The sequence below is a fragment of the Mytilus galloprovincialis genome, chromosome 4 (assembly GCF_965363235.1).
Source record: "Mytilus galloprovincialis chromosome 4, xbMytGall1.hap1.1, whole genome shotgun sequence".
NCBI classification, from domain to species: Eukaryota; Metazoa; Mollusca; class Bivalvia; order Mytilida; family Mytilidae; genus Mytilus; species Mytilus galloprovincialis.
Window position 1 is genome coordinate 85,603,027 of NC_134841.1, and position 12,652 is coordinate 85,615,678.

Here is a 12,652-nt window from a genome sequence, read left to right on the forward strand (position 1 = left end):
TATGAATTCCAATGTGTCCATTGAAATAGAGGCTAAGTTTGAAATAAGACGAAAATGATCAGAACAAAATAACTGGATAGATTCGTCAAAAGCAAAAAGCCGCCAAAACCAGAATTAATGAAAATGAAAATTAAACAATCGATTTAATGACACCCAACAACAATTTAAGGGGTTTATTCTGAAATAAGTAACTGTTCCTGATTGAAATGGAAACCGATAATGTTGATAAGGTGAACATTCGATTATTGTCCATGAAAAGGGAAGGAGGATCAAGTCATGATTGGTTCTGCAAATCTTAAGAAATGATTACCTCAACTTTACCCTTGGTTCAATAGCTTCATTTTGAATACAGAATGAAAAAGTTGTCCTGCACTTTTTATTTATAATATCTGTCCTGCCTTTTTATTTTTCACTCTATTTGGTACTGCCTTTTTTAGCCAAGTTGCTCATCCTGTAAGTTTCTGTTCTGCTTTTTTTTTAAATTCCATCTTAGACCCTCCATAAAAATCAAATGGAAGCTCCCTAAAACATAAAGTAAATATCGTTAAATGTACCATGTTGCAAAAGCCAAACTTATTTCTTGAAAAATGTTAAATGTGTGTAAAGTCTATAAAATAGAGTTGTACTTTACATAAAAAAGGCAGCCAAAAAAATGATAACATAACGAATATTTAAATTAAACGACATTAAATAGTGTTGAATAAGAGTATATAAATTTGACTTCGTTTTTGGATATTATAATATATTACACAGACTGATAACAATTAAATCTATTGTTTACTTAAAAAAAACCAACAAATTTAACATATTAACTTCTGAATCACTTAAATCTTCCGCACCCAATGACAAATGGTAGCGGGAAGTAAATATAAGTTTGTTAGAATCGTGACTTCAAATATATATAAATATCACAAAACCACTTTTCTTTTTTTGAGTAGTTTCAGTAAAAAAAACCCACATGTGAAAATTACATTATCTTTAAAATTACATATGAATATAGTAAATAGTAAATGGGAGATTTCCTAAAACCTATAAAATAGTATGCAAAATATAAAGAAACCCTCGAGTTGAAGGTGTATTCAGGCTACATTGATAGGAAATATTCGGAATCATTTGGAACTCAAAAAAGTGTGAGACCTAGACCTTTCGAGTCAGTTTTTTGTACTCGTACTCGAAAATCAACCAATCAAACTGCTGGAATTCATGTTTCGAGCATGATATGTATGCCCCAAGCACTGAGCAAAGTTTTATGACTTAAACTAGTCTTACAGTCATTAAAATTTTGAGCACGATTATTCTACTCAAACTCAGAAAATAACAAATTATGTTTTTGATTTTTCTGTCTCAAGAACAAATTCTGCATTCCAAGAATTGAGTAGTTTTATGACTGAGGCCCATGGTTTTCATATATCATCCGTCACCGAAATGAGACCAGAAGTGTCGATAGAGTAAGCATCACCTGGTTTTCATGTAACATTCGTCAAAAGAATGAACAGAATTGCGCTGACATAGCATCGCCTGATTTTCATGTAACATTCGTAAAAACATTTAGTCAAGGTGTGTCAACAGGGTATGTATTTCCTGGCTTTCATGCAACATCTGTAAGAGGAATAAATCCAAGTATGTCGACAAAGTATGTAACTCCTGGTTTTAATGTAACATCTGTCAACAGAGTTTGACCAAATGTATCGACAAAAATCAAGCTCGAAAGTTTTATGACCATGAGGCCAGGTGTCTCGACAAGCTAAACATTTTCTGTTTTTCACGTTACTTCAAATGAATGAGACCAATAGTGTTGACAGGGTAAGCAACTCCTTATTTTTCTTGTAAGCAACCTCTAGTAACATCCATCAAAGGAACGATACATTGGGTTGAAGTCATAAAACTTTGCTCAGTGCTCTGACCACAAAAATGATGCTCGAAACATGAAAGTCAACATTTTGGTTGGTTGATTTTGGAGTATGAGTATAAAAACTCGAATTTTTATGACTTCAAGGCCAGGTGTGTCGACGGTGTAATCGTCTCCCTGTTTCCATGTAACATCCGTCAAAGGAATGAGACCAGAAGTGTTCACAGGGTAAGCAGAATTCACGGTAACTTTTGTCAAAGCAATGAGATCAGAAATGTCAACTTGGTAAGCAACACCTGGTTGTCATGTACCAACAGTGAAAGGAATGAATACATATGTGTCGACGGTGTAATCATTTTCTGGTTTTCATTAAACATCCGTCAACGGAATGAGACTAGATGTTTCGACAGAGTAAGCATCCGTCTAACAAATGATAATTTTGTCGATAGAGTAAGCATCTTCTATTTTTTTTAAATTTTCAATCAAAGAGGAATAAAACCATAGACAGGCTGGCGGGGTGAGTATCGCCTGGTTTTCGTGTAACATATGCCAAAAGATAGAGACCAGGTGTAATGATAGGATAAGAATCTCCTGGTTTCATGTGACATCCATCAAACGAATGAGAAGTGTGTTGATAGGGCGAGCATCAACTGATTTTTTTATTTTCAATCAGAAAATAACTCTAGATGTGCCGACATGATAACCATCTCCTGGTAGTTGTGCCATCCTTTGAGGTAATAAGACTATAGATGTGCCGAACGTAGTACAACACAATGTAAAACATTATTTAGAAAATGCACTACGAAATAGCTACATTCCTCAAGAAACCTTGTAAACACATTTTATATTTGCAGTCGATAAATGCTTTTCAAATGCATGTTTCGGTGCGTCTGGCTTTTATTCTGCTGTCGTTTTGGTTCTCCTTGTAGAATTTCCGATAAAGCTATTGTTTCTTAGATGCTTCTCCTATGAGTATTCACTTGTCTCTGTTCTATGACGTACCCTATCATATGGTTTTATAAAAGAGGTATTCTCATATTACGGGCGCCGAATGGGACTCTTGTGGTTTTGTACAAAATTCAATTTCGTCATAACAAAATCATTTTTGTCATGACAAAAAAAGTCAATTTTTTCCAAAAGGTATTCAAATATAAACTTATTTGCATACAAAATTGACTTTTGTTACCTGATATGGAAATTAAAACACAAAAGTCAATTGTGTGAGACAAGATTCACTTTTGTCAACTTTGTCAACTTTGTCTCACAAAAGTCAATTTTGTCTCACAAAAATCAATTTTGTCTCACAAAAGTCAATTTTGTGTCACAAAAGTCGATTTTGTGTCACAAAAGTCGATTTTGTATGCAGATTAGTTCACAGAATCCAAACTAAACTAGTTTCATACAAATTCGACTTTGTGAGACAAAATTGACAAAATTGAATTTTGTCTCATAAAAGTCAATTTTGTCCGTACAAAATTGAATTTCGAGTACAGAACCACAAGAGTTCCGTTCGGCGCCCCGTACATATTTAATGGGGGTGGTCTTTCGTGCATAAGATCTCGGTAAGTATGTGTCTTTTGAACGTGCGCGGAAAGGGTATGATTTAAACAATTTGTTTTTGTATGATTGTGTTATGATTTTTGGTTTTGTTTTGGAGGAGTAAACAGACAATCAATTATGATTGCTGAGTTACAATTCATAACAGACTCTCAAAGATAAGATTAAGGCAGGTTTAATATGCTGGTGATCGTATAAGTATTCATTATTCATTTACTAATTTTAATGTATTTAATGTAATGTAGGAGGTAGAATCCGCCCTAAATCATATACCTGTCAGTCCAGGAGGTATATGCTTTTATAAGGCACTAATTTATTTTTGAAAGTGTCTCATGTTCATTCCATGCCAAGATCAATTAATTCACAGACTGCGTTCCGTGTCGTATGGTGAGATGACAAATCCTTCAATCAAAAATCCTTTATTATCGTCATTTAATTTATTGTTAGACTTAGTATTGAAATATTTCCCACTGAACGGTTAACATCGACAAACTTTCTGGATTGCTACATGTAAATGGGTTTACGTTGTTTGTAAGTGTGTTTGCTTTCTCTTACTCTGTCACCACAATATTATATTTTCATATGACAATAACATATTTGTTGATCGTTTGTTTGTTAATTAATAACATCAAATATTTCTAGTTTAAGTGGCTGAAAATTAATGACACTCTTTTTCCCGAGAAATATCACAAACATCAATGTATCTATGAAATGAAGTATGCTGATTAAATAACGGAATTACTTGTAGATATCGGGTCAATTTCACTTGTTTATCTCATTGTATATAGATCTTGTACCAATATTGGGGTTTTTATTACCTCTGTGTAAATATCGGCGTTGTCGGACGTGCGTCCTTCTGATAGCCCTCTGGCGTCGCAAACATCATTAAATCGTCATTATAGGATTGTCTCGTTATCTTAACTTCAATTAATTTTCCGGAGCTCTGGACAGCCTATTCCGCTAAGAGATTCCTTTACACACGTGGCTGTGATGTTTGTCTTGGCTATCTGTGTGTGGACATCTAAAGGTATCAATTACACATCATTAAGACAACAAAGATAACACAATTACCGATACAGATTACCATACATGTCCAGTGGAATGCTTCAATATTGGTCAACTAGGCTAGGTCAGTATGACCATGGAAGTAATGCAAATATGATACTTCCATGGTAACTATGACTTATGGAACGCACGTAGATTTTCGTTTAATCGTTCCAGAAGAAATTTTAAGCTGGAAAGATATTAATTGATTGTTGTCCAGTGGCAGATATGTCATGCATGTTCAGAACGAAATTGGAACGGGAAGACAAAATATTCAAGAAAGCTCAGTATCAAAAGTTTTGAAAATATAAAAATAGGTATATAGGATATTTTAAAGCAAACATGGATTTAGGGAAACTGATAATTTCTGAAATTGTTTGTAATAAATCATGGTCAATGATAATTCACTGACTATCCGTAGAACTTTTGAATTTACAGTCAACAAATATTCAACTGAAAGGCACAATAACCACCACATGTTTATGCCAGAGGATCACTGTGGCTAAGATCTGATGTTTTTATAATACATTATTTTTATTTAAAATTGTAATGGTCATCTCGATTTATTATCAATAACATGATAAATGATAAAGTTTTTCCCCACACATGGTTGCATTTTTGTGTGGAAAAATCCATCCCCTTTTAGGAAGAAGTTGATGTATCAAAATTGATTTGGTAAACATTAATTTGTTTGTCTGTCCTGTCATATCTGATGAGCATTTGTATTAAAATCAACAAAAAGAAAAAAATATGAGAAAATGAGAGAGAAATCGTTTATTGATTTATATTTTCAACCTACAGCTTCACTGATATAATGATGGTACATACCAAACCCAGTTCATAGAACTATCATAATAAGTCTTTCAATCAAATATCTCATTGTTTGACTGTTCTTTTTATTCCTTTTGTTTTTAATTGGATATTATAATTATCTTTTGCGTCCTAGCGTTATTCAGAAACACCTGTTGTAGACCAGAAATCAGTATTTTAAATTATGACTTTTGAAATCTGAAGTTGACGGACTTTTGAAAATCTAATGGTTACTGTGAATTTATCTTGCCTCTATACCTGTAAAACCATGCAGGAGTATTCATTTGTCTAGTCTACTATTGTATGCCTAGATTATTTGCCTATTCTATAACATAAAAGTGATTTTGTAGTACGCGTTAACGTTAATTCGTTCGTTATTGTTAACAGCACTATCAAATTATTGCTATAATATTGCAGCAAACAAATAAAATGTATTAACAGTTGTTTTCCAAACTGTCATAACGTTTTACATTGTGGCAAGTACAAGACAATGAGAATGTGTGCCAATGAGGTAACCAACACTTAAAACCAACTCGAAGTAAATAAATGCTTAAATGTTGTCTTAAACTCAGTTGTTGTGAATTATCAGTTCAGGGTACAACTATTTTCCCATGTATACACTGTAATACTTATATATTAATCTTCTTCAAGGACATTGGAGACCCAAGTTTGAAAATTGAAATTATAATCAAGAGTTGAAAGGTCAATTTTGGCTGATGGAGTTGATACAATTCTGCTAGAAATGAACAGATAAATTGATCCATTGAAATGCTGTTCCGGAGCATTGATTATTGTGTGATAGAATTCTCTGGTGTTGATAATTTACCAGTAAAAGTATCGATCACGTGATAGCAAGAAACTTTCGAATATTCCTTGATTCTAATAAAAATCTCTATCTTTAAACGATCGTATTGCTATGAATATGTCTTTACTTTATATGTAATAAACACTGATAACAATTTCATTCGTACTTTTTCTAGTTTTAATACAAACGGTGGCAAAATCATAACGGTCCTCCAAACAGTGACTTAAAGATGTTTCATTGCATGTTGGTTACTTTTTGTGCTGTGGCAAATATTACATACATTTAATGAACTAACCACTGGAAAAAAGAGGAGTTTCTGGCACTGAGAAGCGTATTGTAGGTTTGCTGTCAAAAGTCATGATGTTTATTTTTTTCATCTCCTTTTGAAGGGAAGACAGTGAAAATCATATATAATAGGCAATTGGATATGGAATGATTTAACGACAAACAGTATATTCGTTTTAAAATTCAGCATATTGTACACTTCTAATCTATCGTACACTCATTGCAGTATTCACACGACCCACAAAACGTAGGTTGTCTAAGCTTTTTCAATTACTACGGATATAAACCATATCCAACTATCAAAATTGTCATTTTAAACTGAAATCCTGCCAACATAAGGAATAAGTACAATCATCCTACCATTATACGGACAGATTTATAATAGAAAGATTTTTCATTAAAGTAATTGAATGGCAGCCGTTTTTATCATTGATTTGAGATAATTACTCAATTGATGACTAATCCAAGCACTCAACAGATTAAGAAATACATTTTAATCTGTCATTTCGCTAGAAATTCAAACTCATTGATCAATCCACGTTTGTTAGAATATTGTTTTCAGTCATTTATTTGACGTTTCATATGATAACCCAGGAAAGCCGAGATAACGCTCCCGTCAATGTGGGTATTTGACGGCCTCAGGTTTAATTCACGTCTTATTCTTAAAGAAGATTAGGGTAATTGCAAAATTTAATCCCGTCAAATAACTGAGAATATACATTATATCAATTGAGTTATTTCTGATAAATTATAGGACGAAGAAAAGAGAGAGTAAATAGTGTTGGTCCAAGAAGAAACATTATAGATTCTTAATGTGAAGTAATGAGACTGTTGGCTCCAGATAGATCCTATACAAACATGGCTGACAATACGATCCATGATAGTTGTTAGGGAACAACAAGACTTATTACCTTTATAAGAAACGCTATGTATTTCACACAGATAAAATACTAATCCATTATACAAATGTTAGTACTGACTTCACTCTTTCTGATTAATACCGGATAATTACGGGCCCGCATCCCGCCCGGGAATTAGAATTGTTTAGCTACTGCGCAATGTGACATCTGTCAGAAATTTTTATTGAATTCAAACTTTCAAAACAGGGAAAATAAATATGTTAGCAAAGTCATTTTTGGTAATGGACTATTGTGTACATGGTAGAACTATCTTTCATTATACAATATAATATCATGTATTATTTAATAAATTAAATATGATATGATACATTTTACAATAATTTGACAGATTAAAATTTTAGGGAAAACTTTATAAAGGTAATTTATTTATTAGAGGTCACAGATTCATAAATTGGACAAACCTTATGTACCACCTCTTTGTCACATAGGCGAATTCATGATCAAGTAAATTCAACGAATATACCTGACCAGGCTGCATACTTTAATGATTAGGTAAACACTTAATTTCAGAAATTATTATAAATTAAAAAGTTTATAACCCTCAGACAAAGCTCTAATTCCCTGCCTGGCTTTTGCAATACTTTTTGGACTCATTTGTGTATAAGCTCTTTTAAATTTATTATCAAGTTTTGGAAAATTGAAAATTTTGGCTTCGATCGTCACTGAATGGACATTTACTGGTCGAAATGCAAATCTGGTGCAGAACCAAATTCGTACCTTTAATATTTTAAAAAATTGTGTTATATTGAAATATCGGGTTAGATTGAAAATTTATTTATTACAACATAAATAATGATAAATAAACAAACAGCGACGGGTGTGTAACGGACGTAATTTTATGGCTGACCTATTATATGTCATCTTTGTTATTGCCAACTTTCTTAAATCAACCTGTTATTTTGTTAGAATATTTACTTTGGTTCAGAGTTTTTTTAAATTTCACTTGAATAATCATAGTGATGAAGAAAAAAAAAATAGAATCCAAAAAACAATTTAAGCATTAATTTAGTAAATGTCAACAATTTTTTAACTTTGTTATTTCAATAGCAGTATTTATATTTATCGTATTTGCTGGAACAGTGTTACTTATCACTGGAACTAATTTGTTTTTCTAACTTTGAAACATATTTTTTCTTTGTTATTTTGGTCTTGATTTTTATAACCTTTTTAAAAACAAAAAATATCTAATGCTTAGTTAATTCGATGCATAGCGATTTGCAATAAATACTGTCATCTACTACTACAGCTTTTTCTATGTATGTAAAAAAATAAATCTTAAAAAAATCATTTTGGTTACAATAATGGTTGGGTTTTAAAAGACAATTTGTCAAAATTCGCAGAATGAAATGAATTTTGTCATAATTTTGTGTTCACGGTTGTTTTTGATGGGAACATAATATATCAAAATTTTTACAATATAATTTGGTTGAAATATATTTTTTATATTTTTGGGTTTCTTATTTGTTTAATAAAAGAAGGAATATTGCATATCAATTTGTGACACGGAATTCTTATTCTTATTTTGCACTTGAGTAAACTAAAATCAAAGAAACATAGCTTTTTTTTTTTGTTGGTCCTTAATCTCAAAGCCGACCGAAGGTTTTCAATTAGGAAACAGTTGGTCCCAATTTTCAAGCTGGATATATATGTGAAAGACGTATTTCAAGCAAGACTACTCGTATTGATAATTACTAAATAGTGATATATGTACTATCATGATATGTATGCTATGATTATTTGGTGTCGTAGATAATCTATATATTACGCATACTTTGATAAAAATCGAACACGGGTTGGATAACTTTCAATTAAAAAAAAAAGTACCTAGTGATTTAAACAAGATTAGTGCTATGAAATTGAACTACAGTATCTATTTGGCATTAGACAATTAGTAAATGTCTTGATTTAAACTTTTAGATTGTATAACTGTTTTGTAGACATTTATTATATTCATGATATCGAAATTGTGTTTTTCCCTTGGTAAGTAATTTGTTAACATTTTCTGCTCCAACAGTAACAAATAATAAACAACAATAATGATTTAGTAATGCTACGAAGTTTATTTGTGTCTGATGTAAGTCGAGAACAGTGTCAATTTTCTTTGGTTATTTCTTGCTTTTTTTTACGGAATTTCGGGGGAAACATTTAGCAAAAAGAAAAAATATATTAGTACTAGACTTAATATTTAGCACACAAATCCCGTAGAACAAGGTTTAAAGTCTTATTTTATGGGGCTGAACAGTTCGTGCTCAACAAGTGAAACTCGTTTAGTCATTATCAGCAGTTAGACATCATACAAGAAGTATCTTTCCGTACGGCATAGTGAGATTAATAAACACTATAAAAATTGTTGCATGCTTCATATTCAAATGCGCCTTTTCTTTATGTTACTTTGTTGTCCAATGTAAAGTAAAATCTCTTCTAATTAAGATTGTCATTTGACTGGCGTTAAGTTCTCGTGCGACTGATGCCACTAGTAGTGACGGGATCTTGTTGCTCAGTCTTAGGTTTTCTATGTTGTGTTTCTGTCTTTCTGTTTTTCATTTATTTTGCCATATTATTGTCAGTTCTTTTCAACTGATGAGTTAGAATACACTTTGGTATCTACTGCTTCTCATCTTCAACATAATTACCGTTCTCTGTTATACACATAATTACCGTTCTCTGTTATACACATAATTACCGTTCTCTGTTTTACACATCGAGCTGTTGAAGATATCACCTTTTTTCTTTTAATTCATTTCAAAATTTATCAAGGTTGTAATATTGCTCATATCGACATTGATAATTTAATAGTATTCTTGGTCTCATGGACCCATACTAAAAGGGTGTCAGTTGAAATACTATATAGTGTGTATGGGGATGTGACACCTTGTGTTCACCCTACTTGGTCTCAGGGACTCTCATGGCAAAACCCATACTAAAATTGAAATATTGTAAACTGTGTATACATAGGGATGTGATACTCTGTTTTCACCTTTAAGAACTCTTGCAACAACTCTTTGAGGGGTCTGTGAAGGCAAAGCATCAGCCCCTTTAAAATTGCTCTTTTTTCCGGTGACAATATAAATTATCTCCTTTTATCCAAGTAGACCCACTTTGCAGGACCCAACCATTGTTTACATGCTTTATAAAATTCTCTCGTCCTGATATGCATGATTTCCCTCTGAATAAATCAAGTAGCCATACTTTCATATACATATAGTCTACATGCAAAAATAATCTGGTTTATATATATTTTTAATATAAAAATTTATGTAAATAAATCATGAAAAGAAAATACACATAACACATTTTGTAAGGACGGATAATACATTAAAATACTAGTATACATATTAAATAAATTGAATATTAAAGAACACAAAAGATTGTAGGTGGGAATTTATGTAGTCTTATTAACAGAGGAAAGCTGTTTCCGCATCCCACAGCTTCTTGAGCTTATTCTCCATCTCCCGATACAAGGTTATTGCGCGGTGAATATTCTTACATGTGAATGGAAGAAGGTTGTTTTCCGAAAGATTGGTTGGGAGAGTTAAAATCGGATTACACAGAGAACGCTCGACTGGAACCCGGTACAATAACTGTCTAAGATAGCATAATATAGTAGATGAATCAGTGTAAACATCTGGTACAAGTGACTGTGAACGTCTGTGACAGTTGATAATTGTCAAATTTAAAGAAATTGAAGAAACAGCTTCAAATGAAGACAATAAGAAGTTATTCTGTAAAAGAAAAAAATCATGTTTAAAAGAACGTAAATAAATTACAACTAATTAAAAATACGCAACATATAGGTAAAATCATAACAAGTAGATTTACTGTAATAAATAATTTCTTTTTTTCATTTGATGTGAATCCCAAAGGTTGGACTCCCGCATTCATCAGAAAATCCTTACTACAGTGGTGCTTTCGTTTGGTTATGCGGGATATATTAATACGTAATCATGTCCGGTCGGAATTAGGACAATAAGTTCGAAACCTCTCCGGCCGAGCTCATTCCACTCTTGCAACAACCCTTTGCTGTGTCCGTGGATTACCTGGTTTTCTTCTTCCTATTTAGCACATCCTCATTTTCCGGGGTCTGCAGGAATATTCTTGACCTTCATCCCATTCGACTTGATTTACACACATATCTATTGTATAATTAATATGCATGACATATTTGCAACTTGACGATAAGCAAATAAAAATCGATTAATTCATTTAGTTCAGGTACCATGTAGCTGTGTCTTAGCTGTGCACTAGTTTGTCTCGTTTATAAAACTGCGATAACAGATAAGTTGAGGACTTACCATGTTAGTAGTAGAATTTATCGTTGAAATATCATCTGACTGTTGATAACACTGCTCTATTGGACCGGTCATACTATTTGTCTACAATAGGATAGAAAAATCATAAAACTAGACATCTTAGAAGTCAACCTTTAGACATTTTATTTAAACACAACCACGCAAATATTGGGAAGCGATTTGTTTTTCGAACTCACGTCTGGAAGTTATAAATCAGCGCGAATTAAGATGTGAGTTATAATTAGTAATCGTAATTTTCCAAACACAATGATGAGCTTTTGTTACTGTTTTTTTAATGGTTGTAAAATATATGTTTTTCGTAATGTCTAGATTTATTTCTGATTTATCTTTCTTTGTCTGTTTAAAACAGCATTTATGACGCTACATTTTGCCCAACAAATACAAATAAATGTTTACATCGTGAACGAAGATTTTACAAGAATAACATGAGTGTGTGTTCTCTGTATATTTGTTATTTAACTTAGCAATATTTAACAAGATGACCATTGCACATAGTTTAACATAGTATCCCAATTAAGGTTTTTATAATTTTACCAAGTCTTGCATTGATCTCGTAGTGGTTGTCTTTAGTTACATGGGTATATATGGATATAGAGGACATGAAATTAATTGCAGATCTGTTATATGATAGTCTCTTTTATTTTTTTTCCAACTTTTTGAAACGTGTCCGATTTAGTTAATCATTTAAGTTCTTTATTTTCCCATTTCGCAATAGGGGAAACATATAAACTCTGTATTGTTATATATATTCTATTTAGAATTTTGTCACATAAAATCGCCATTAGTTTTATAAGGATTGTTGGTTACGTTATACTCACCAGCGACAATAAGGTTCTTTTTAAATTGCACCTTGTTCTATGCAGTTGTCTTTGTAGATGATTCAACAACGTATGAGGCAGATGTTGAGGTCGACTGTGTATGGTGTGTCGAGATGAGCATGTATCCAAAGAGTATTGCACTTGTTGACTAGGAATATCTTTCTTCTGCAAATCTGTATTACAGAAGTTTCGCCGAGATAACACACACCCGATCATAAAACCTTTAAAGATATAAGAAAATTTTCCATAAGAAT

The 12,652-nt window shown here is 32.2% G+C and overlaps 1 protein-coding gene across 1 annotated transcript; it reads right to left on the minus strand.

Moving 5' to 3' along the window:
- Window positions 1-10,583: 10,583 nt before the first annotated feature.
- Window positions 10,584-12,569, minus strand: LOC143070806 (uncharacterized). The gene is made up of 3 exons (XM_076244943.1): window positions 12,399-12,569; window positions 11,563-11,643; window positions 10,584-10,992 (listed from the first exon to the last, which is right to left on the minus strand). Exons 2-3 carry the CDS (start codon window positions 11,632-11,634, stop codon window positions 10,666-10,668), a joined length of 399 nt encoding a protein of 132 aa, XP_076101058.1. The 5' UTR covers window positions 11,635-11,643; window positions 12,399-12,569; the 3' UTR covers window positions 10,584-10,665.
- Window positions 12,570-12,652: the final 83 nt, after the last annotated feature.